Source organism: Amblyomma americanum, chromosome 11 (assembly GCF_052857255.1).
Source record: "Amblyomma americanum isolate KBUSLIRL-KWMA chromosome 11, ASM5285725v1, whole genome shotgun sequence".
Classification (NCBI taxonomy): Eukaryota; Metazoa; Arthropoda; class Arachnida; order Ixodida; family Ixodidae; genus Amblyomma; species Amblyomma americanum.
Genome location: NC_135507.1, coordinates 52,910,725 through 52,937,236, shown reverse-complemented (window position 1 = coordinate 52,937,236; position 26,512 = coordinate 52,910,725). Strand labels below are relative to the sequence as shown.

The 26,512-nt window shown below is 46.9% G+C and overlaps 2 protein-coding genes and 2 pseudogenes across 2 annotated transcripts; 3 read left to right on the top strand and 1 right to left on the bottom strand.

Annotated features, from left to right (window-relative positions):
* Positions 1-565: 565 nt before the first annotated feature.
* LOC144109626 (solute carrier family 22 member 13-like) lies at positions 566-2,305 on the top strand. The gene has a single exon (XM_077642444.1). The coding sequence runs from the start codon at positions 566-568 to the stop codon at positions 2,303-2,305; it is 1,740 nt and encodes a 579-aa protein (XP_077498570.1).
* A 2,916-nt stretch (positions 2,306-5,221) lies between these two features.
* Positions 5,222-25,285, bottom strand: LOC144109926 (uncharacterized). The gene is made up of 7 exons (XM_077642695.1): positions 25,143-25,285; positions 20,757-21,031; positions 16,734-16,876; positions 14,527-14,649; positions 10,165-10,269; positions 6,699-6,921; positions 5,222-5,523 (listed from the first exon to the last, which is right to left on the bottom strand). Exons 2-7 carry the CDS (start codon positions 21,006-21,008, stop codon positions 5,362-5,364), a joined length of 1,008 nt encoding a protein of 335 aa, XP_077498821.1. The 5' UTR covers positions 21,009-21,031; positions 25,143-25,285; the 3' UTR covers positions 5,222-5,361.
* Positions 17,792-17,931, top strand: LOC144111538 (U2 spliceosomal RNA; annotated as a pseudogene).
* On the top strand, positions 18,871-20,584 carry LOC144110797 (uncharacterized; annotated as a pseudogene).
* Positions 25,286-26,512: the final 1,227 nt, after the last annotated feature.

Genomic DNA, 26,512 nt, shown 5'->3' with positions numbered 1-26,512 from the left:
GGACCGTTGCTTAGCCAGCGAATTTTTTGAATGCGCGCGTCTTTTGGTGCAAGATGGCCAAAATTTAGTCACCATAGCACTGAAAGGAATCGCTCTTTAAACAGACACAGCTATTACTAAGGACCAGCAACAAATCTAATCTTCAAGCCAGGCACTAACGGTAATAATTTAAAAGTTAAATATAAGAAATTTCTTAACCAGCTTCCCAGTAAACATTTCTCACCCATCCTTTGATGCCCACCAACAATGGCAGGGCTGTTTTTGTTATCGTCAAAAGCGTTCCCCGTTGGTTTTCTATGGCAGTCTGAATTGTTCGGCGCGGTCTGTGGAAACACTTTAAAAGGTTTTGCTATATATCGATGAATGGACCATTACCTTCAATGATTCCGTAAGAGTATCCTACAATTTTCCAATTTTCAAAATTTTTGCGATGAAAAAGAAGCGAATTATCTGTGTTCAAAGCAGAGGAAGAAGATGGCTGCCATAATCATTCCGCCAGCTTAGGAAAGAATGTAAGCGCAGTGACTCTGATAATCGCAGAAGGCATCAGAGCGACAGAGCAGACATGGACCTTCTGTGTCCTGGACGCCTGGAAGGCAGAGACCTATTAGCCAGTGAAGAGTTCGACTGCAACGACGGCTTCGGTCACGGCGTCTTCCAGAGGCGCATGCTGGCACTCTACGCCCTCTCCTTGTTTTGCCTGTCCAGCCACATATACTCTATCCCGCTTATAGCAAAGGACGTCGACCACTGGTGCAAGCGACCACCGCACGCGAACGTGTCCACACTGGACTGGAAACACGTCGCCATTCCTCTGGAAGCGGACGGGCACCCCAGCAGATGCCGAATGTACGAACACCCCAACGACCTCAACGACACCAGTACGGTACCATGCACAGCGTGGGACTACGACGACGAACTAGCTGTGACGTCAGTAGTAAGCCAATGGGACCTGGTGTGCGACAGGAAGTTCATGCTCTATGCTGTCCCCATCGCAAGCATTTTCAGCGTAGCCGCGTTCGGTATCACAGCTGGGTCTGCCGCCGACGCTAGGGGGCGTAGGCCCGTCCTCATGACGTCGGTGGGGGTCCTGCTGGTGTCGACCGTTGGCCTCTGCGTCGCGACCACCTACGCCGTACACTCTGCAATGAAAGTGATCGCCTCGGGAAGCGTTTCCGCCGCGAACATCGTCACCGGCGTCCTCTTGTTCGAGGTGACGACTCACGAAAACAGGCCCCTACACGTTGTGGTAGCCGGAGCAGTGGCGGTCGTCATCACAGATCTGTGGGGCGCGATAATGGGACCGATGAAAGTTCACTGGGCGTTGAAGCAAGCAGTTTTCTTGGCGCCAACGTACTTATCAGCTTCCACTTTGTGCTTGGTGATCGAGTCCCCCAGGTGGCTGGTATCGAAGGCGCGCTATCGGGCCACAGAAGACGCCATGCTTGCAGCTGCCGATGCAAACAAATTCCCCCTGCAAAACACAGCGAGCCTGATGAACAAGCTGAAGGCGAAAGCAGCCGGAAAGAGCGATCAAAGTAACCGGTCGTTCGACCTGGATGTGCTGCAAGGTGTGTCCGTTCGCAAGCGCTCTCTCGTCGCCTTCTTCTCCTGCTTCTCAATATACTTTGTTCTGCGAGTGGTGGTGCTGTCTTCAGTGATGCGAGCTGCCACCATCCTGCCCTGGATTTCCTTCGGCGTCGTCGCGCTCAGCTTGGCCGCGATGTTATTTGTGATAACGAAAGTGACCATGCTTGTGTTTATCAGCACCTGTTTCGCAATGCTCGGCGTAGTTCTCTGCCTTCTGAGCCTGGCCTCCGGATTCGAGCCAGTGATGCTGAGCCAAGCCCTGGCCGTCTGCGCCAAGGCACTCGGTCTGATCGGAAACATTGTGTGGGGCGCGTACAGCCTGGAGCTCTTCCCGACCGCGGTTCGTGGAACCGCCTTCGGCTGGATATACGGGTTCGGCGGATTGGGCGCCGTGTCGGCCGCTGTCATCGTGAGGTTGAAGGCCGTGGGCCGAGAGGACGTGGTCTTTGCCGTGTCCGGAAGCCTCATGTTCGCCTCGCTGCTGGCCGTGGGGATGCTGCCTCGAAACACGACGGTCGAATGCGCCAGGACTGCAGTCAGACGCGCTTCCTTTTCCAAGCAGCAAAGCATGGAGCACATGAGGAACACGCTGGAGGTGAAAGAAGACCGGGCCACTGCCGATACCGGGAGCCTGCGAGGAAGAAACACCCGCCGCGACAAATCCAGGTCGAAGAAGAGTACTCCATCGAGTGGTTCCATCGCCAGCAAACGCTAATGACTCGTCGCGCTGGCTTAATACGTTGGCCAGTGAATGTGCATTAGTACAGCATATAGTTCTAAAACCTTCACATTTGTGCAGTATATATATATATATATATATATATATATATATATATATATATTGTACCGACAACGTCCAGCGAATGTGCATTAGTGCAGTACACAGTTCTTCTAAAACCTTTATATTTGTGCCGTATTTTGTACCGACAACCTCCAGTGAATGTACATTAGTACAGTATACCGTTCTGCTACCTTCATATTTGTGACGTATTTTGTATCGACAACGTCGACATCAACATTTTTTATTTTTTTTCCGCGGTTATGAGTGTGGTGTTTATCTTATTTAACCTCCAACTCATGTTCTAGAGGTGCCCTATCATTCGTTTCCGCAGTTTTCGATTGGTGTATTCCTTGCATGAAGGACGAAAACTCGGGGGGGGGGGGGGGGGACATGACGTCTGTATAGAAGGAATCCAGTGCTACGCTCGTGAACAAAGATGCAGACCAATTACCTTATCATAAACTCTTTGGGGTGTGTTCTGTAACGAAAAAATGCAATTTCAGGTCAATAACGTTCGGATTAAAACCAACGGTGACACCAGATAGCTGCCCATAAACTAGCGTCATCTGTAGTGGATATCAGTGCACACTGTTACAAAGTTATTTCCTTGAATCATTAATAAAACTTTGAAGCTTGAAGTTTGCGGCGACATTACCAAGTTTTTCCACTTAATGTGGCGCTAGGGTCATGACTCGTTAAGCCTGTGGAAGGCTTAACGCACACGGGCACGGGCATTTTTGCATTCCGCCTCCATGAAAATCTGACCGCTGCAGCCGAGATTTGATCCCACGACCTGGAGCTCAGGAGCCTAAGAACCACTCAGCCACCGCTGCGGATTTTCCCTGCTTTTGGTTCCATCGGCATAAACGAAGGTGGTAGATTCAAAATCTCCGACAGATTCAGGTTCCTCCAAAATGAAAGCCCACTGTGGCCGCCTGTGTGGCTGCCACAGCACCACGCGAGAGGTCTTTTGTTTTCTATTGGTCCGAAAACGTGGTCGTTAAAATACGACTTAAGTGGGGCATCTCGTGATCGGTGCCTTTGGACCGAGTGAAAGCAAATGGTTGGGAGGATGTTAAATCGAGCGCTCGAAAAGAAAAAAATGGCGGTGGTTTAGCTCTGGTTAAACCTGGAGTGACGCGATAGCTGCAGCTGGCCGAGTGGAACTTGGTCACGTGACCCACCACGTGACGAACCACGTGATCAGCTACGGCGCCACGCCGCCGGCAGTTGCTCCGCACCACGTGACCAACCACGTGACAGCGTGGCGGCGCAGCCACGCTGAAGGCTCGAAATGCTACCATAATGTAGCTATCGCTACAAAAAAGTGGTCTATTCGCTTCCGCGTTGGGTACCTGAATAAGTGCCTGTTTACGATTTCTCCGTACTCTGCCGCCAAAAACCTGCGAAGCGGTTTTGGAAAACCGTTTTTTCAGCGCTATGTGGACACATATTTTTTGTCAAAGATTTTTATCGTAAGCTTTGCTGCTAGCAAGGGTATATTACCGTAATTGCGCCGTACTAGATTTCGCACAACGTATGTAGTTTCCGATGCCCGTATTCTTCATGTGTCAACTGAGCCGTCGTGTCCAGATGGACGTGGTCTAAACCTTGCAAAAACAGTCGACGCCGTTACCGTTGTCGGACAGCGGAAGGCCTGAAAACACCAACCACATCAGACGGAGCAGCCTGTTACTGCTTTCGATAATTTCTATATAAATGGTAATTATTTGTGGTTAAAACTTTCAGGGACCCCTGTCGGGCTACTGTCATTCAGAAATTGGAAGTATTTCTTCAGCCGAGATAACTTTAAAGTAAAGACAGACCGCACTTTGAGCTCCAAGCCATCGGCGCGGTCGTGATGCAGACCTGTTCTCTCAGCCGATACTTCAAGCGTGCGGCCTGGATTAAATTTGGTGTAGCAAGAATAAACTTGGTAAGAGTGTTCTAACATCTTACCTCGCTCAGGGGATCACTTACAAAGAATGAGCTCACCTACAAAATCATGCAGGTGATTTTGTAGGTACTTGTCTCATATGTACATACACTGCGCTGAGGAATATTACAGCGACAGCTGTTAGTCCTTCATTTCACAAGATCATGGCCTCATCACGTCGGCGTCCACAGAGAGGAGGAGAGCTCGAGGAACAAACGGCAACGAGGGAAAGGCAAGCCGCTGCCATTGGTCGCCTGAAGGCGGTTGTGAGAGCCTGTCTTTTCTTTTCCTTCGCTACTGCTGCGTATAAGGGGAGGAGTTAATAGGATGCACCTCCACTGGTCTGCACAAGGCGTCTCCAAATGCAAATACACTCCTAGAGAGCAGTGGCAGCCCGTGCTGACCTCACCGAACGGCTTAAGCCAATCGAAGCGGTCGATAATGCTGCTAGACAGTGCAGCCCTATAGACTAACAACCCAACGCTGCTCTGCGATGAACACTTTTGTGATTTCCAATGAAGTTTTTCAATTATCCAATCAATATGCAAACACGAGCCTCGGTGGCTTTCTCTCTGTCACTGATCCCTGCAAAGCGTTTTGCTTGACGTCCAGCGGCAGCCGGCTTTAACAGACCGTGCTGCAGAGCAGGCGTTAGGACCGGTGAAGAACGCGCTAAACATGACAAGACCCCGCACTTCAACCAGCGCAGAATGCGAGACCGGCTGCCGTAGACGTCAAGACACCGCCGTCATTTCTAGGAGAAAATAGCACAGCGTTACTAGTCTGTCGGATTCACACGTGCGCCCTGAAACAAATAAAACCTGATGGGAGCATTGGGTTGCTGATCCCCTTCCACTTCTACGTCCGTCACAAGCGTCGCCACACAAGTGACTGCTTGGCGCTGAAGAAGGAGAATAAGTCACACATTTTAATATTCTTGAGCATGTAATGCGCCGAACTACTGTTCGGATGAACCGTTGCCAGTGAAATGACAAAAATAACTGTCCTACTTCTTACTGCTTACACGTTTTTAAGCAAAAGGACACGGAGGTCTTTAGTGGCATGCCACGGCTTTCCGCAGGCCGGCGAGTCGCTCTATGTTGAGTATTTTGGCAGCTTGGACGTGTCGAAGGAACGTACGCTGGCGGATAACCTGCTCCGGGTCTGACTGCCGTGTACCGTAGGAGGACATTCCACTGTGTCTCGCCTTGATAGCCTGCGTTCGTTTTTAAAGAAGAAGAAAAGGTTGCTCATACGCAGATGACACACAGGCACAGAATGGAGTGCAATTTCACCTAAATGCAACTCACACCTAACTCAGAATTTAGTTCAGTTAATAGTTAGGCACTCCACTCAGGCTGCACAAGCTCAATACTTTGAATAGCTCATCTTAGACCTTTGATAACTACGCTCCTCAAAGTAATCAGCCCTGTAAGCTAATGAAATTTAGGTTATTGCACTTGTATTCTACTGAGGTCCCTAAACTAGAGGATATGAAAAAAATTCTATAGAAATTCTCCTGCCATTCACTCTATAGTGGGTTAAAAGTTACCTAGAGTAAAGAAATCTTGCAGATTGCTCCTGCTACCTTTTAAGTAAATCTTGCGATCCTCTGGTCTACTTCTGGTAATGCAAGTTTCATGTCTGCAGTAGGATACAGCTGAATAAAAAACATCAGTTCGCGCAATAAACCGCAGGCCAGAGGAAGATGCATTACTTCGCTAAGCGATGACAGCAGTGAAAATTCAATATTTCAAGGTTACACTCTTGAAAACAGATTATAAGGATTAAAATTCTTCCATTTGTAATTTCGTCTTGTAATTAACGTTTTGTGAGGTAACGAGAAAAAGTTCAAAAAGGGACACCACCCTCATGTTCAAAATTATTGGACAAAAATTTCGAATATTGAAAAATTGTAAGGCACTGATATGGAAATATTGAAGGTAATGGTCCATTCCTCTGATATGTATAAAATTCGTTCTTTTGCAGTGTTTTCATTGCTCGCTTCAAGCACTTAAGAGCAACGTAAAAAAAACAATGCAGAACTCTTTTTACGATCGCAAGAACGTTAATAGCAAAAAAATGCAAGCCTCCCGACGGGAGATCTGCGGACATATCGATTGTTACAATGAAATATTATAATATATGAAAAACTTCGTTCATAAACTCTTCGCGTTCAAAAATGCTTTTGTCAAGAATTGTTGGGTAAACCGCCGAGGAACAAAGTAAAGAGGTCATGAATCTAGAACGAAATTCGCTGCATGGTAAAGTTGTATCCGGATATAGCCTGCACGGCAAGGAATATGTGCAGGGGAGTAAAAACACAGGGCGGAAGTTTCGACACGCCAGCTACTTTGCCCTTTCTCTCGGTCTCGAAACAAAGCAAGTCACCTGTAATTTCGGCCACTGCAGCTGGAAGTGCAGAATAGCCCAGATCCAGTCCATGAAGCCTACCGCGGGCCACTTCTTGGCGTCCAAGTGGAAGTAGGCATAGTTGCACTGCAGAACCTGAAAGTCGCTGAATCGCTGGTCGCCCGCCGAGCGAAGAAGCATCTCCGCCTCGGGACACTCGGTGACGGCGACGTACTCGTCGAAAAACTCTGCGGTGATGTCCCTGTTGGCGAAGGTCGGGAAATGGGGAACCACGGCAGATTCACAACGCATGTGAATAAAAATTGGCACTGGCTTAACTTGGCTAAACCTGGAACTAAGCGAAAAGCAAGCACGCTTGCTAGGCGTCTGTGGCTCGTTCATGGCAGCTCCTCTACACGCTCGCGACCACCGTTCTATTACCCACACGACCACGTGACTATGACGTGGTGTCACATGGTCTTACGGCACCCCCATCGGATGTCATCACGTGGCTTCACATCACCCCCATTGGATGTCGTAAAGGTGAAAGGTCAACCCAAAGGTCAACTCAAGGTAAGAGGTCAACTCTATGGTCCCCCAATGTCAAATGTCGACTAAAGGTCACGGGTCAAGGTCAGAGGTCAAGGGTTCGCCACCATAACTGTACCACATATGGTCATACGAGGCTATCCTTGGTTGGGCTGAAGTTCGTTCAAGGTCATCCTTCGGCCAATGCGACGACTGGTTCACCTAGCGTAGTGAAGCTTTTCGCTTCAGTATGTTTGGTGAATAAAAATTTTAAGCAGTGGTGAATAGCGTCTATGTGAACATGCGCTCAGAGAAGCTTCACGAACCCATAGGATGGGCAAACAACCTGAATTTTATCTAGCATCGTCTTGTGCTTTGTGCAATATGGACTTGCACTCTATATACAAACACGCGCATTTTTATTAATTGCTACACCCGTAATGATGAATATTATACAACTGATTTTTATGAAAGGAAATGACGCAGCATCTGTCTCACATATTGGTGGAAACCTGAACCGCGCCGTAAGGAACGATGACTGCAAGAGAGACTTTTGGCCAGTGTCTGTGCGCCGCGCTTATCGTTCTGACTTGTTCTCCCAAAGGTGTGAGAGAAAATTGTATTTTTTTCTCTTTGTATTTCCTCACCCGGAAATAGGCCACTTTTCTGTTCAAGGAAATGGAATCATTTCGATCAGTTACGGAATAAATTCCATCAATTCGAACTGCCCCTGAAAGCTATACGTCCGCACCACGTTGCCCACACACAGGCATTGAAAATGGGCCGAAACCGAAATCTGACTCGGCAAGCCTTTAGGCAGCAGTCTGGGCAAGGCACTAAAGTTTATACCCTTACAATCACATGGCATGTGACTTTGAGGGGACTTAATTTGCAAAGCAAGAACTATAGAAGGAAATCTGCTCCCGCTTCAGAGGAGCAACTGCGATACTTCTTAAAACTATTTCCGCCCATGCTTGATCACAAAACCGGAAGTAATGCATTTTGCAAAACAACCGCTCCACGGCTCGCATAGCCCTTATGGTTCATGCCAAGTTAGATAACAGTATCATTGGCAATGGTGTCAAGGCCGAAGTTTTCGTTACGCCATGCTAGGGCTTGGCTGCTAACACGGAAAAAAGTCCTACAGTACGGTTCTGACTCCAGGAAACTGAAGCAGCACGTTGAGACAGAGTGCATCACTCTGGTGCTGTTGTACAGAATCAGGACTTAAAACCCAGGCTTCTTATCGTTGCACAGCGCACAGTACTGCCATAACAGACAACTGCAATTTTGGTGACAAACTAAGAAAGAGGAGAGCCGTGGTTAGCCTAATTGGTGCCAGCATTCGGGCAAACTTGGATGATGATTTCTGTTTAATGAAACAAGGGCAGCTTTTGCAAGAGTGCCATGGCTAACATGTTTTTGTCAGAACGAGAATGGGCCAAAATCTTTTCGAGTGTTTCACTCCATCGGTGGCCCTCTCATTTCAAGGGCAAGGCCAGAAATGAAGGTTACAAAAAGGCCGGACCGAACACGAGGTTATAGCTGCATAAACCAAACAACAATAAAGGAAAAAGGCCGAGCGCCAGGCTATGGGGAACCTTCCCATCACTCGAACGCCTGTTGGTAGCCATTGCCGCGGGCATTGATACCCCCCTCCTCCTCCGCCTCCCTCTCGCATACGAGGCGGATACTCAAACTAAAGGCCATTACTTCTTTCGACAATTTGAATTTTCAGCACCAGGACAGTTTTCCCGTAGCCACTACGTTGAAGGGAACAGAGCAAGACATCATTCCACTGCATGACCTTCTTTCTTTTTCAATGAAGATTTTGCTCTTGGGCAAGAAAATTTGACTTCCGCTTCACTAGCGCCAAACACTTGTAAAGTAAACATCAGTCATAGGGGGCACAAAAGTAACTCTCCGTAGCAGCTTGTTGCCGCTCTTCGAGCACTCTGCAGTGAAAGCGACTGTTGAAATTATTGACTTTAGTTGGGTGACTATTTTTCGCAAGCGTCATTGAGTCTTCAAATATGCATGCATATGGAGTGGACGCCGAAGGTGCTATCCGCACAACATCGCAGATCATGAATGGCCGTTTACCAATATCCCTCTAGAAAAAAGTATAAAACAGCTGCATGTTACCGGTGCTCACCTACGGGGAGGAAACGTGTAGGCTAACCAAAAAGGTTCAGCTTAAGTTAAGGACAACGCAGCGAACCATGGAAAGAAAAATGATGGGTGTACCGTTAAGAAACCGGAAGCCGGCAGAGTGGGTGAGGGAACAAACGCGGGTAATGACACCCTAGTCGAAATCAAGAGGAAGAATTGGGCTTGGGCAGGGCATGAGGCAAGATAACCGCTGGTCCTTGAATGTAACGGAGTGGATTTCAAGAGAAGGCAAGCATATAGCAGGGGGTGGCAGGAATTTAGGTGGGCGGATGAGATTAAGAAGTTTGCGGGGATAGGGTGGCCGCAGCTGGCAAAGGACAGGGTTAATTGGAGAGACACGGGAGCGGCCTTTGCCCTGCAGTGGGTATAGTCAGGCTGATGATGATGATGGCGTATCATCGCCAATGTTCATTCACTTCTAGCTCCGCTCCACCCGTACTCGACATGAGTATGCAGTACGTACAGGGCAGAATCAACTTCCACGGCCAATGCCCACCAAGGAGGTGTCGCAGTTTTCATTCACTGATACCTCTGACTTTGTTCTTAACAGCAGGAGGAAACCAGTTTCTAGCAGGTGTCCCAAGACTAAAATTTGCCCTGTCTTCTATGTCATATTGCAGCATTCACATCTTTCTGGTACCACAGGGTTTTGTACAAAGCGAGCCAGTTGTGCAAGCTGCTATGCGCTAAAATGTCTGCGGTTAGTTGGCATACCGGAAACGGAATTGATATCAACTTGACTTCGTGAGTTTGCTCGGTAAGTTATTTGATCTGAGAGGAGGTGAAAGCAGGTTTAAGTACTCACTCCGAAAGGATAGTTCCGTCCTTGACCGCCTGGGCCAAGTCTAGCGCCATGCGGGACATCTGGTTCTTTGTGTTGTAAGCAGCGCAGGACACTTGCCTCTTTAGGCTGAAAAAACGCAAAGGGATAAATGTTTGGGAGACCAGAAATCCTTTCTCAGAGCGGAAGCGTGAATAAGTGTTTAAGAGTGATGGCTATTTGAATTTTAGGTAGTTACAGTGAAGTAAGGGTGAATTAGCTTCTTTAAAAAATGCCCTAGCATTACTCAGAGATAGAATTGTGCAATGTTTCGCTGATACACCAGCAGGCTAGAAACGCGTATTTCATGCGTCCGATAAGCGCTACACATGAGTGTAAGTTGATATAATTTGGAGCTATGATGCTTCATTAGATTATTGTGTTCGTATATTTTACATGTCGCCTCGGGTTCTGTGCCCAGGTCAACATTAGCGGGAAGTGACAGATGTTAATTAAGGTTGTGACACTAAGCGTTTAAGCTGCACATTGCCAATGCGGCGTTAGCAGATGCCGTCAAATCAGCTCTGCGAGCTGCTGCCCCATTTGGCAAAGCTTTTCTGTGCACTGAAGTGTTTTTTTAAGCGTTACAAGAATAAAAAGTTTGCAGAGCTCTTGCAATCAGTATTTAATGCCGTACATTACCAAAATTAGATGAATAAACGTCCCCATTTTAATGGGTAGTCTCATGAGCAATGTTCATTCCATTATCGTAATATACATTTGAAAGTAAAAGCGAAGGCTGTCTGTCAGGAGCGGTTTTAAAAAAGTATAGACATCTAGGTTTTGGTTGCCTGTTTACTTGTCTGTAGTGATGCGTAAGGCATTATACACGGATTACCACCTGGTATTCTCCTACGACCGCTAAATAATTTGTAATCGCATTTCTTACTGGTACTGTTTCTATTTCGGCTCGAAGAGCCGAAAGAGGGCTGTGGCGTCCACGTGTGCTTACAGGTCACGTGAGACATGAAAAAACTGCAACATAACCGCTGCTTCCACATTCGTTGTCATTCCGGCTCTTGGGGAAGGCTGGAACAGTGATTATATAAACGTGTTCGCAAGCCTCACGTGACATAAAACCACACTCTGATGTCACAACCATCGTTCGGCTCTTCTCACCGAAACAGCACGACAGAAAAAAAAACGATTATAAACTATTTAGCGGTCGTAGGTGAATATAACATTGTGATTCATGCATTGTGGTGTCTTGCGCATCATTTTAAAGAAGAAAACATGCCACCAAAATTACGTGTCTGTGCACCTTCAATAATTGCAGTTGTATGTAAGGTGGCGCTGCAGCCATCGTTCAAAGTATAACGTAGTCAGTCGAAACCTTACGTACAACCTATCTTCACTGTATCGCCGAGCAGTGTACGGTTCGAGAATAACATGCGCACACAAGGCATGCACGACCACACCACCGGCAAGCGGTGTATATTTCGCGCACTTCCGTCAATATATGTGTGCAGTCGCAAGTACAAAAGATAAGCACTAGTGGCAGCAGATAGCAACACCCCTCGCTGTGGTTGCGAATACGCCGATAACAAAATGTCTGGTGTGTTTGCAAAGTATGGCGCCGCGCTGTGCGATTTTCGTCGCTCTGATGACGTCATTGTGCTGATCTTTTTTACTCGCGACTGTACAGTCAGGGACAAAAGTCTCTGGACCACGCGTTTCGTAAACGACGCTGATAGCTGTAATGCTCGCCAGCGGCAGAAGATCATACTTGTGGAGGTGACAGTCAAAATCCTGCTCTTTCACCTCCACAAGTGCAGTCGATAGCTCTGTTATTAGTGGAAATGTACAGCGCAAATACAGACAAGGACACACGAAAGAATGGCATGGAACATACGAGCGCTGACTTGCAACAGGTTTATTTCGAAATTCGGACCAGTATTTATAGCAAAACCAGGCAATCATCAAGCATGCGTAGTAGGAGTCAAATGTTGTCTCAAATATAACAGCTCTTTGTTAGTTAGATCAATAGATGACTTGGCAACGCAGGACTCACCCAACCGGTCTATCAATTCAGCCTCTACTATCTCTCGAGTTAGTTGGCAACGGTGTTTGGCAATCACAGAACAATCTTTGTACACAGGCCGACACACAAAATCTTCATCAGAATCGCTGTCATCATTATCGTTCTTACATTTTCTGCAGTGAGCGTCCAGGAACCCTCCTCGCCGTTCAGACACATTATTGCAGTGTTCTCGGAGGCGGTCATTCAAACATCTACCGCTTTGCCCTACATAACTCTTTCCACATTTCAAAGGGATGCTGTAGACGATGGACTGCGTACATTCAACGAACTTAGTTCGGTGCTTCTTTTTGCAGTTCTGATTTTTTTAATCAGTGGGCCTGGACAGTCTGCACAATTTTTGTAGCTTATCCGGTGCAGACAAAAGAACTTTTACGTTCCCCCGTTCACCGATCTTTTTAAGGCGATGGGACAGGCCATGAATGTACGGGATCACAGCAATCCGTTTTGTTGAAGGCAGTAGTGACGTACGAGGCTCTGTTGAGCACAGGCGCTTAAGGAGGGTTTCCGCGACTTTGATCAAAACATGAGCGGGATACCCCGCTGCTCTGAGACGAAGGATCTGTTCACTGAAGCTAGCAGCCATTAGCGCTCGTGTGTTCCATGTCATTCTTTCTTGTGTCCTTGTCTGTATTTGCGCTGTACATTTCCATTATGAATCACCAACATGCCCAGTCTGCCACCTTAGTGATCTGTTATTAGCCGCTGGCATCAGCCAGCGGCTAATAACAGAGCTATCGACTTTTTGATGGAACACATGGCCCAGAGACTTTTGTCCCCGACTGGACATCCCGTCAGGATTAGAAGCGAATGTGCATATTAAACATTGGACATCGGGCCACCGCGGTGGCTGAGTGGTCATGGCCCTCGGCTGCTGACTCGAAAAACGCGGGTTCGATCCTGGCCGCGGCGGTCGAATTTCGATGGAGGCGAAATTCTAGAGGCCCGTGTGCTGTGCGATGTCAGTGCACGTAAAAGAACCCCAGGTGGTCGAAATCTCCGGAGCCCTTCACTACGGCGTCCCTGATAGCCTGAGTCGCTTTGGGACGTTAAACCCCCATAAACCATAAACCAAACATCGGACACTTCCGTCACCAGCATCGTGTTTCTCAGCCTATTGTGTGAGATTCTTTTCACGCCTCGCCATTATTCCAAGCAGGACCACCGCAATGACACAACGTGGTTCTTTAATATATCTTCACGAGTCATAGGTGGGCCCTGAAATAAGAGTACGCAACAATAGCTGGCAGGTTCCTCTTTCTCGTGTGTTCAGCTCTAAAATTCACCGAACGCATATGCAGTGTCTCGATGCAACGTTCCTGAACTAGTGTGGTTACACCCATAGTTTGATGGGGATGCGCTAATTTGGATCGCAATGCTTGCGTCTGACCGATTTTACGCAAAAATAATTTGATGTGGAAAATTGATCCCATACTTCAAAATGGCGGGGATGTGCCCTGTAAAGGAACGCTGATCAAGGCCCCCACGAGCCATGCCTGAAAACACTACCGCCGCATCCTGATCTCGAGAAACTTGTGCTGGCAGCGTCGCATGAAGCGAGAACACAATAACTGGAGCGTTAAAAGAAACATGAAAGCTGCTCGAGAGGAAATATACTCCAGGTCCATTCACTTTGACGCAGTGGCCTCCGCGGCATAGCAGTGGATGTGAAGTGTTCTAGTATTCCGTCATCTTCATCTAAAGTCTCGTTTTATTGTTCCCGTTGACTTTGTCTTGACTGTGTTGCGGTTGACTCGTTTAATTTTACACTGACAGTACCTCGGTGTTTAAATGAAGATGTTGAGCATGCACTCCAGACAGACATCTGGCACGGGTAGTCTGACATACCTGTTAGGTTTAGTCGAGCCGTTAAGAGGGTAGAATTTAATTCTAATACAATGACTGCTTGACTTTATTAACGCAAGGGCTGCTTCGTCAGAAAGCGTTATAGGTACCGCTTCTCCTCTGCACAAGGCATAGAGCTTGTTAATATCCATTTATCCAAGGAATTATCTACACAGAAGCCTAGCACCAGGCCATGGAAAAATTCAATCTGTTGGAAAACGTGTAGGTGCCCGAAAGCATCAAACCCTGTATTTGCTTTTCTTACAAGTCACCTGGATGATGCGCATATGATGATGATGCGTGCCTGGATGATGCGCATAGAAAGGGGGTGGTGTAGTACGATAACGGCCAGCAACTACACGGACATTCCTTTGTAGATTCTTTGAGCGAAGTTGCAATGGGAACTATTTGCAGTATAGGATTCTTGACCTTGGACGTCGCATGCGAGACCAGTAAGCACTGACCTTTCGTCGCTGCTGCTCGAGGTGGCGATCTCTGCACGGGCCAAGCTAGTACGCAGCTCTTCGGGCAGGCGCTCCAGGTCCCCGCATGCACTGGCCAACATACCGATGTCTCGATACACGTCCCTGGAATTGCGAGTTCACATTCGATAAAATTCGGGTCAGATTATATCGAGATGCAAAAGTAGTGTCGTCCCGTTAGCAGATCGGATTTTACATTCCTCAATGCCATTGAAAGAGGATTATGGTTGAAAACCAACATTATCTTATTTTTAAGGTGGAAACAGAAGAAAATTTTGCTCTTCTTAAAGCCATGCGTGATTTCCAGATTGTTTCCCAGGTAACTATTCGTAACAAAATGATGAGAAATTATCCGCGCACGTGTCTTGAGAAACGTAATAGATCTGCAATCAAGTGCAAAATAAAATACCTACAGTTATGACAATTTTTTCTTCACATGCAAATGGCTTCTTTCACCCGTGCACCCAATTTTGCTCATATATCCAAACAAAATGCCACCTGTCCTCCAACCAGGGTCTCTTGAGTCGATCTGCGACCTCCGCCACGAGGGACTTTTTTTTAGCAGCTTTTATTTTTGTTGTACCCCATGTACCCAGTTCTTGTATTCCCACTCCAGCCTAAATCCTGGAATTCATCTGTCATGTTTTTAAATAAATTAAATAAAAAAATAAGTTTCTATGCCTCGCAAAAACACGGTAATATAACGTAAAGAAATTAACGCAAAAACAGAGACAAAGGAAAAGGAAGGATCAAGATACATATGACGATCAACAAGTGCTATATGTGTCTCCTCTCTTCTCCTTTAATTGTCTCTTTTTGCGCTAATTTCTTTGCATAATGCAACACAAACTAGCCCGACAGCACGCCCATCTGAACGATAATATATTCACGTTTATTTCTGCCAACAACACGCCGTGACTGGTGCTTCTTGCCTGCTGTCCTGGTCACTTTCACCGGCAACCATCCTTCTCGCATTTCACTTATTAACATCTTTTAATTTCTTTTTCTGCCCGCACGAGTCGTTCAGTATGTTGCATTTGATCGTTTTTTTTTCCTTTTCATTTATTTGTACGTTGGTGTGAATTAAATTTAGTGCATATATATTGATCTGTTGCTGCCAATATACTGCAAATTTTGCAATGCATGCACTCTGTGTTTTCAACAATTGCCACTATTCTTTGTTTTTTTTTTTTTGTTCTTTTAAATGAAATTTCATATTACTTATTATATTCTTGCCCCTCGCCTCTATAACGTTTTGTAAGCCACGAAAGTAAAATAAATAGAGGGCATACGAAGCAGCATTAACTTTCGATACAATCTTTCTATACCCTTTCAATCCCAAATGATATTTGCCCAGAAAACAAGTTGAGCTCACTCATTGTGCGAGCTGATGCACCCATACTGGAGAACATTGGTGTTATTCTTAGTACTAATTTCGCTGTAATGACCCATGAAATCCTTCTAGCTACCCTTTGCATAAGATTGCAACGAACATCGTCCTGTGAACAGCGGTGAACCTTAGGTACAACACAAATCTGAACACGAAGCCGGAAATGACGCAGGACCTGAGGCCGAACATTTCGACAGTTTCCATCAGAACGGTATCCAGTTGGGTGTGCTTTGAGGGAACTCAAAGGTTTAGGGTACCGACTGAAGCAGGTGTGTTAAGGGGATGTTCTTTCCATAGCGCTCGGAAGGTACGGCGCGCGACGTATGTGCCGACATAAGTGTGGGAGGGTATTTGTGCCGGAGAAGTTGTGCAGGTTTGCTTCTCAACTTGAGGCTAAACAATGAGCAGACGCGGCGCAGTTAAAAGAAGAGGGCTAAGCAGTTTGTCCCATAGATCCATCGTTTAGTGTCTTCATACGAACGTCACCGCAAGACTCCCTGGTAAACGCCGAACGCTACGAACAAGCGGAGGACCATGGTTCATTGGGAACGTTTTTGAAAGAGAGCCGTCCTGGAATGCGGTACTTCTTTCCTGCAGTGCAGTTCATGCGTGCACCTACTTTCGACGACGACATTGATGACAATTTGTTTTAATTTCTATGTCGCGAATTCGTGGTCATAGGCAATAAAGGCTTAAGATAACGCAAGGGTAACCGTTCACACAGACTGCGGCTCTGCAACCGGCATGAGGAAACAAAAGCCAGGAAATACTTAGGCTAGAGGCAATCACGGCCGCTCACACGTTGTCCACGACGTCAACATGGATCTGGTTCGCTTGGTTCAGTGCAGCGTTCATCTCGAAAGAGTTCCGGCTGAAGTTGCGCACGCTGAACATGAAGACGCTCAGCACTTCTACCCCGGCGCGGAAGCACCATTCACGCAGCTGCGAGGAGGAAGAGCAAGACACAAGACAGAATTAAATATTTGACGAGGAGAATAATAATAATAATTATTTTTTGGGGAAAGGAAATGGCGCAGTATCTGTCTCATAATCTTTGGACACCTGAACCGCGCCGTAAGAGAAGGGATAAAGGAGGTAGTGAAAGAAGAAAGGAAGAAAGGGGTCCTGACCACCTGGGGATCACGTGCACTGACATCGCACAGCACACGGGGGCCTTAGCGTTTTGCCTTCATAAAAACGCAGCCTCTGCGGTCGGGTTCGAACCCGGGAACTCCGGATCAGTAGCCGAGCGCCCTAACCACTGAGCCACCGAGGCGGGTTGACGAGCAGAACTGATCATGGTCTCAGCTCAGCGTTGTTCAGTCATAGAACTTCTTAAAGGCCCTATATCTCAAGTTGTAAGGAACAAATTTATTAAAATGCCAACTGCTGAGTTGCAATCAGTGAACTCAAATTATCTGAATGTTAATCCCCTTCTCCTTGGCTGTCATTGCTTTCTCCGTTTAAATCGCTTACCTTCGATCACTAATTTCAGCAAAGGTGAGGAATGTTTTAGTTAACGCACCACCCGTGAGGGTCCTGGATTCGCGTCGCACTTCAGTATCTTTCTACGCGTCATATAACTGCACGCCCCGGTCTCTAGATTTAGGTCTTCGCTCCCTCTTGTGTGGTTTAGCTTTGTATAGCCTGGTCCGGTAAGCGAGCCCGTGACCACCACTTATCCGAACTAACCGCTCTACTAATTAAGTTTACAAGAACGGCTACCAGTTGGTACAACGACACCGAATACACTCGAAGTGTGAACGACGTTACTCTAATGTGTTTGGTGGAATCTTTCAATATGGCCCAGTTTGTAAACATATGACTGCGTTAAGAAAGATGATAATGAGAAAGATGATAACGAGTAATTAGTAGAGTATCTGTTACGGGTCCAATTGGACTTAATTTTGGAAATGTGGTGGAAAGTTTGAAGGTTGCTTCACTTCCGCCACCGGTTGGCCCGGTATTGCACTACCTCCGGGATCGGCCTTGTCTTTAGCGCGTCTTTACTGTCCTGTCTTTCTATCCCATCTTTAAACTCTCCTACTATCTGCTCGTGGTAGCGATTGTGGCTCGGTTTGAGCCAGTGAGCAGGCCTGTGCACTTTCCTTTTCTTTCTTCCTAGCAACAAGAGACAGACAACAGACAGAGTAATTACTCTCTTACTTGAAATCCGCTCAGCTTTGGGGGATTCCCCTAAATGCGAGTCCACATTAGACTCAAAGCAGGAACAGTTTTATGGGCCTTCGGAGTAAAAGGTGCACCCTTGCCGTCGATACTCTGTGTAGCAGTCGAAAACTCCCAACTTTGCCCAATGGCAATGAACGGTTCCATGATGAATCTCCCGGCCCAGCTGGCGAAAATCGAAGGCATTCAGCATGCGCTCTATGCTGACGACATAACCATCTGGGTCAAACACGGCACAGTCGGTGACATAGAAACCCACCTGCAGCAAACGGCAGCGATCGTAGATGCCTACGCTCGTCATTGCGGCCTTCAGTGCTCCCCGTCTAAATCTGAATTTGTGCACATTCGCCCATCACCAAAGTGCGATACCAAACTGGAACTATCCCTGCCTAACGGCCCCATACCCGAACACGACGAGATCAGAGTACTTGGTCTTTTCATCCACAAACATAGACGAGTTGAAACAACACTAGCCAGACTGCGCAAGGTAGGAACTCAGGTAGGTCGAATGGTCCGTCGGGTCTCTAACAAACGCGGGGGGCTACGATGCAAAGACGCCTTGCGGCTGGCGCATGCCTTCGTAACCAATAGAGCCCTCTACTCGACCCCCTACCTTCACCTTCGGAAATCTGACGAAAATTCCCTCGAGGCAGTCCTCAGAAAAATGTACAAGTGTGCCCTGAACCTCCCGGCAAACGCGTCTAACCAACGCCTCATGGGCCTGGGGATGGTTAACACATTCACCGAGCTTCGGGAAGCCCACTTGACGAACCAATACACTAGACTCTCGAAAATGCCATCGGGCCGCCGCCTACTAGCCCGACTGCACATTCGCCATCACACAACACTCGTGGATGAGCGCGCACGTGTCCCCGAGATTTGGAGACTCGCCCTGAACGTGCGACCTCTCCTGGCCAAAATGTCAAAGGAAGACCATAGTGGCAGACGCCTCGCGCGGGCGGAATCTCTAGCCTACCACTACGGTGACAAACACGGAGTCTTTTACGTGGACGCCTCCGGCCCCCACCGTGGGGGGTGGTACACGGCCGCAGTCGTACACAAGAAAGCTACGGTGAACGGACTTACGTTCCGAGCTCAAAACATAACTCATGCGGAGGAGGTCGCTATCGCGCTAGCCGCCGCAGACCGGGACTCGCGGGTCATCATTACTGACTCGAGAGGGGCCTGTAGAAACATTTAACAGGGATACATTCACTTCCTAGCTTACCGCATTCTTCAAAACAGTGACTATCCCGGGGCCCCCGCTACCCGAACGATAGTATGAGCTCCCGCTCATCTCGAACTCGAAGGCAATGAAATGGCAGATGCCTCCGCCCGCGCGCTCACTCTCCGGGTCACAACGCCTTCTAACCCTACCGCAGCGGATTCCGATCTCAAGCCCGTCTTTACCTTTAAGGAAATAACACAGCTTTACCAATCTGAACATTCAATCTTTCCCAAGCCATGCAAGGACCTCACTAAGACGGAGGAACACATTCTCCTCCGTCTCTTCACCAAAACTCTGCTGTGCCCGGCAGTTCTGATATTCTTTGATCCCGCTTGCACGGGAAAATGCCCACACTGTGAGAAGTCCTCGGATATCTACCACATGGTGTGGGCATGCCAGTCAACCCCGAACCTAGACCCCCAACCCAACCCCACCTCGGAGGACTGGGAGGCAGCCCTGCTCAACTGCTCCGACCTAACGAGCCAAAAGGCCCTAGTCGTCCGAGCCCGAGCAGCCCTGGAGGCCAATGGGCTCCTGCAACGAGGAGCCCACCTAGTGTTTGTAAGGGAGGGTCCCTTCCGGGCCCTCTCATACTTCCTCCATATATATTCCCAATAAAGTTTTTTCTCTCTCTCTCTCTCTCTCTCTCTCTCAGTGGATGTCAGGTAGCAGGTGCTCTCTTCGCCAAAAGTAAACAAACAACGGTATTTGTTTTTTAGACGTGTAGCGTAGCACGTATGTCACCCCTTAAGCTCCAAATCTGTGTAACGTTAAGAGAGGCCATGTGCTCACCTTTCGCGAGCTTTTGGTCTCTAGACGTGCTCTAAGGGCACAGCTATATAGCTGAGAAGGAGACCCGCTGCCTGGTTACGTTTGGCAAAGGCGATGCCATTACCGTCAAATGAAACCCAAACAAAACTTAAGCAAAGAACATTAGCTACTGGAGAGAAAACACAGGTGGTGTCAGTCAATACCTCCAAAGGGCTGTCTTCGGGCGTTAAGGGAAAATAAGCTGCCCTGCCATTCAGCCTGTTTCAATGAAGATTTATTTATTTATTTATTTATTTATTTATTTATTTATTTATTTATTTATTTTGCTGTACCGGGGCTGGTGCTAGATGGGGTGTGGAGAACGGTATGCTCCAGAAGATGTGCGATCTGCATTGATCGGACCCAGTTGGGACTGAGTAGTTAGCGCATTTAAAAGGCGACGGGGTTGGCAGACGCTCGAATAGCAGTACAGCTTTCGCAGTCATTTATGCAAGCTTGAGGACGGATAACAGATAGCCACCATGTCTCCCTCAGTTGTACGGGCCGAGCTTTGAAAAACGCAAAAGAACGACCATGAACATCGACGTTATGCTGTCAGAGGAGTATGCCACAGGCGATCCGCTCGGGAGTGCTCACCCGGAAATATTTTTGGGCCCCAATGGCATACACCTTGCGTAGGTCGGTGCTGGCGGCCCGGGAAAAGCGCCGATGGCCGTCGGGCACCAAACATACGTGCTTGGGCACCGGGCCGAGCGCCAGGATCGACACCACCGCCCGCTGGAAACGTGACACCAGGTTGCGCCTCAGGGAGCCACTCTCTTCAAAATCTCCGGGCAGAAACTCGGCATCGTGACCGAGATCCGTGCTTTGCGACCCTTTGGTGGCCATTGACGCTTTCGACGAAGCCTTCACTGAAAAGAAACAGAAAGAGATCGCAATGTTGCTTATCACTACTGACACTACGAAATAATCACCGCAGCCGTGGCCTCGCGGTAGAACACCCGCCTCGGCCTCGGGAGGTGGTGGGTTCGACTCCCGGTGCCAGCCGGTTGCCCACCGGTATTCTCGAAATGAGTACAAGCTACGCCCTGGCCTGGTGTTTGGCTTGCTAGGGCTGCATGGCTTGGCAAAGGAGCCTGCGCCTTCAAATTCCGTCACTGTGGGCCTGGAAGAGCTCAATAGCTGTAAACGATTCCAGCGCGCTCTGGCCATCGCCAGCTGAAGCTTTAGTGTTGGCGCTAATATACAATATTCGGTTACATTTGGAACCTCGATTGCCCGGCATCGCATGTCTGTTCACCCTCGTCTGCCTGTCTTCTCGGGTGGAAATAGTGCGAAACTGCAAAACGGTCCACCCACCCCTTTCTCTGCATCAATGATAATCGGCTGCTCAGGTACACATGTGCGGATTCCTTAAGTCAGCTAGCGAGTCAGCTAGCGTTGTAATACATGGGCTCCAATAAAAAGCCACCTAATCAATACAGCTATAAACTCGCTGCGATAAGGGAGGAGTATATATTCGTCTGCAAACGCAGGTCATAGCTTCGAAGAGCACATGGGTCTCTACGGGAGCATCGCCAAGAGAAACACAACGAGAAAGTACCTACTGCATAAAGAAAGGTTCGGCTGCGTTTCGTCCATCTGGCCATACTATTTGCTAGAAAAGCAGGCAAGCACTATTTCTACCTAGGCGACCGTCGGGTCTGGTCGGCTGGAAGGAATGCAAAAAGCAGCTTCGGGAGCAGGCTTGCTATGTTGCGAAAGGCGATCGCGATCCTCTTCATTCGAATTAGAATCGAATAATTTCAGAAACAAAACATCACCATGGGATGGCGTTTAGAAGCAACTTTCTTTTCGTATTATGCCATTAGCAACTGCGGCAGTAACGACAAAGAAAAAAAGACCACAGGTAGAAACCGCCGAGGTATCACGACGACGCGCACTGATTATCTCGCGTTTTTGTTGTTGTTGTTGTTGTTGTTGTTGTTGTTGTTGTTGTTGTTGTTGTTGTTGTTGTTGTTGTTGTTGTTGTTGTTGTTGTTGTTGTTGTTGTTGTTGTTGTTGTTGTTCGCCTGGGTTGTGTGGCCCGTACCCACGGTGGGGTATTGACCACGATGCGTTTCTAATCAAACAGGAGAGATTCGTTTATTTATTTATATAAGTTAGGAAGACTTTGGTCAACTTTTATGACTTGTCTCTTTCATTAAATTAGCCGCTTGATCCGCACATTTTCTTTTCTGTTTTATGGCGCATGTCCGATAAATTCGCTCAAGTATTTAAGCTTAACGCAGCGTGGGTTGCCTCGTTAGTGACTGCCTTCGTGGCTGCCCTCAGCGGCCAGGCAATACCGGGCAGTTCAAGTTATCTAATGCACATTTTTGATGTCATCAAAGTTACTTCAGGGCGACCTCTGCATGTGAAATGCGCAGCAAGCTGGACATTATTCGCATGTTAATTTTCAATTAAGAGACAACTAATAGCTAGAATAACCAATCAGAGTTTCAGTTTTTATTGTAGGAATAAAGATTAATCCCCTAAATTGAAGGCAATCAACATCGAAGTTGGGATCAATTTTTAAAGTATCAGAATCTCATTACGGTTCCAGATATCTATTTTTCAGCAGTTTTTGAAAACTTGTTGCGGTATTTCCCGTGCTGCATATTCTTCAAATGGCGTCACTGTTTTTTAAAGCTGAAAATATATTTGCATTTAACGCGTTTTTTTTTTTTGACATTCCGACGTAGAAGAGGTTGAAGCTGCTTCCTTGACGGCACCACGTGCATTCACGTCATTTGGCGAATTCGCATTGTTGTTCGAGCAAGTTAAGAAACGTTTGAGGGCATATTTTAACATTATATCTCGAACCGGGAATCGAAAAAAAAATGATTCCGTCTCCCATGTTGACGGCCTTAATATTCGTAATTTAATCTGGCGTCCTAAAACGAAGTTTATAAATTTAATGTTTATTTTAATTGTTTCATTGCCATTTAATTTCATTCTGTCAGGAAAATAATCTTCACCATGCCGTACCTAACAGATCGTAGCTCCGTATATTTTATGGCTTTTAAATGAAAAATAAGTATTTATTAATTTCAAACACCTGCTATGTCATGCCCAGCAAGCAAGTACCATGCTTATTATTGTAAGTGTTACGGTATTGTTACTGTTTTTATTATTAAAAGGAGATGCGGGATTACTACGTCAAAGCATGAACAACTTATATTTTAAAAAATATTCACAACTCACGTATATCAGAACTATGCACTCTTCAAAAAAAGTTTATTCTCCCGTGGGTTCGAAACGAATTTAAAAAAAAAGCAGGGAAAACTGGCGGTAACTCCGAAAACTGTCTTTCTGAATATTTCAGATACTCTATAATTTTCACGCATTATATGAGTCTATAAAGGTACCTAGATTCGAAATTTGGAAACAGTTTGCCAGTTTGTCATAATGAACTTTAAGATTTGTCCCTTTGAGAGTTACAGTTTTTCCTGTTGTGATTACACTTTGGTAAAATTTTTGTTTATAAAAAAACGTGTCCACAAATGAGCAGAATAGGCCCGAGTTTCAATTCCACACATATTTGTGGTTCGTAAAGTGCGCTGAAGATTTTGTTTTCGGCCTTCTATATTCTTCACAATATTTCCGTAAATAGTTAGCTTGGAGCAAAAATTTGAATTCAGAGCCACAGCCTGAAAGCTTTAAGAAGGTACAACTTGGTTTCAAGAAGCCCTATAAACGTCTAAATTTTCTTCGAAATCAGTTTTTCATTTTTTCTTGAATTTCATGTAGTGTAAAAGGTTTTTTGGGGCTCGTTTCATTACAATGGTGTTTTTGTTTTTTTTTTGTTGATTTTGTACTAGAATTCAGGTACAGGATGAGAACACCGCATTTCAAATTAGGTATTGTGGTCTGACGGATATGGGGTTGAAGATGTTCCGAATAATGATCAATCCACTTCACAACGCACCCGCCGCGGTGGCTCAGTGGTTAGGGCGCTTGGCTACTGATCCCGAGTTCCCGGGTTAGAACCCGACCGCGGCGGCAGCGTTTCGATGGAGGCGAAACGCAAAGGCGGCCGTGTGCTCTGCGATGTCAGTGCACGTTAAAGATCCCCAGGTGGTCGAAATTATTCCGGAGCCCTCCACTACTGCACCTCTTTCTTCCTCTCTTCTTTCACTCCCTCCTTTATCCCTTCCCTCATTGCGCGGTTCAGGTGTCCGCCGATATGTGAGACAGATACTGCGCCATTTCCTTTCCCCAAAAACCAACTTTCATTTACATTTTTCATAACGCGTTCTGGTTAAAGAAAGGTGAATACATCGGCTGTAGAGGTTAGAAGCTGTTAAAGAATTAGGGCTTGAAAATCGGGCCCAAATTTAAGATGCACATTTGGTATAACATAAAGGCTCTTGACAATGAGTTTCCAAACAGGTAGATAGCACTTCTAAAATAGAGATTGGTAGAGATATATAAACTTGACAAAATATCGAAACTGGTCACCCCCGTCACCCTGCAAACAAGGTATTCTTAACATCCATCCATCAACCGAGTGTTAACCTCAATTCGGTCCAGTTTCTTTTTTAATTCCAGACACGTACAGTGGTTCAGGAGATAGGAAAAAAGCAGTCCGACACGTCGATGTGAGGTTACAGCAAAAAAAGAAAAATGTACGCGCCCGAACACCATTTTGACGTTAACTTATTAACATGCACCTATATGTCCTACTGCTCGTGACGGAAATTGACTTTACCGTATGCCCAGCACAGAAAACCAGAACACTTTGTAGTTGGATTTCTTAGTGGTCTGTGCCGTACATAGGCAGGAAGAACAGACGCGGACTGTATGCACCCTAAAAAAAATTTCCTCTCGCTTTCATAGACATAGAGATTGTGACAAGTACACTGCATGACAATAAAACATAGGTGCACTGGCTGTCGCCGCCATCTGGAAAGGAAGGCGACCAGAAGGGACGCCACAGCACTCCGTCGCTAGAGACGTGCAAATGATTTTCGGCCGTACCTGTTGATTTGGGCGCATCCAACGAGCCGGTGACACCAAGTCCTCCGTCGAGACTGCACCGAATCTCTGCCCGGTCAGTTCCCTCTGAGATCGGCCTTCCGATTCTCTAGCGACATCGTTTCTCTCACGTCTGGCGCGCACTACGCTAATCCACCTCCACATCTGCTCCCCCCCCCCTCACCCAACCGACCAATTAGTATGCGGCGCAGCGCCCGACTGCGCCTCCAAACCAGTGTCGGCGTTTGTCCTAATCGCCTAGTTTCTCCCTCGAGGAGGTGTCTCCAAAACCAGTCAGTGGAACGCTGCCTCACGTGCCACTAGACTGGGCGAAAAAAAAGTGAAACTGAGACTGGAAAGCGGGTGCACTGTGCTGAAACGCAATCAGGCGCTATAAAAAAAAGTTTGATGACCGGAGCAGTCTTTCATACGAAGCGAAGAACAAGTTGAGAGCGCCACGATAAACTGGAAATTTATAAAGCTGCGCAAAGCGCAGGAGTTTTGCAGCGATTCGCCGACACGCTGTTCTGCCTGAAGTAAATGACTCTTGCCTACAATGACACATTGTAAAAGCTGTATTTACACAGCCTGTGAAGACTGAAGAGTCGTATTCCTGTAATTAAACCCTCGTTTACTCGTTTACTTTGTGGTTAGTGCCAGAAATTCCTCAGCACCGAGACTTAAATATTCCTGCTGGACGCTTCAATCAACATTGATTAGCTGACGGATTCATTCATCGTTATTTCGTTTAAAATGATATCAAATAGCGGTCACTGTGCATTGGTTAAAATCTAAAGAAACCGAGTTAAGCTTGTTTCAGTGCTTGAACTTGGTAATCTTGAACGAAATTCTCAGCCCTCCCCCAGTCTGCACTCAATTATAATAATGACTCCCTTGTCTTATGCCTTAGGCTTCGCGTTTCTGCTCGAGTGAGGAGGTTACAGTATGCTAGATAAAAGTGTGGGGGGTGCGGGTTCCCGAAAAAGAGGCTGTTTCTGCGCGGTCATTCTTTTAGTCTTCAGTTCTTTTGAGTTCTCCTGTGTTGGCATCCGCAAAAAACTGAAAATCCGCTAGCCTTACCTCCTACAGCCCATCCTTTTTAGTTTAAATCTATCACTAATTCCAGACTATCTCTCTCATGGAGTAATTTCTGCTATATCTGTCTATTTTAGTTTTCCTCTTCTGTTTTTTATGCTGCCATGAGACCGCGCCACTGTGCTGCTGTCTTAGGTTGAAAATTGGAGATGTGCAGAGTTGTGCCTTTTAAGGAAGGCATCCTTTTGCTGCGCTCTCCGATGCGACATTAACGGAACCATTGGCACTTTAGAATGGCCCGCTTGAACACGTCTTGAGAAGTTCTGACTGAGCCAGGT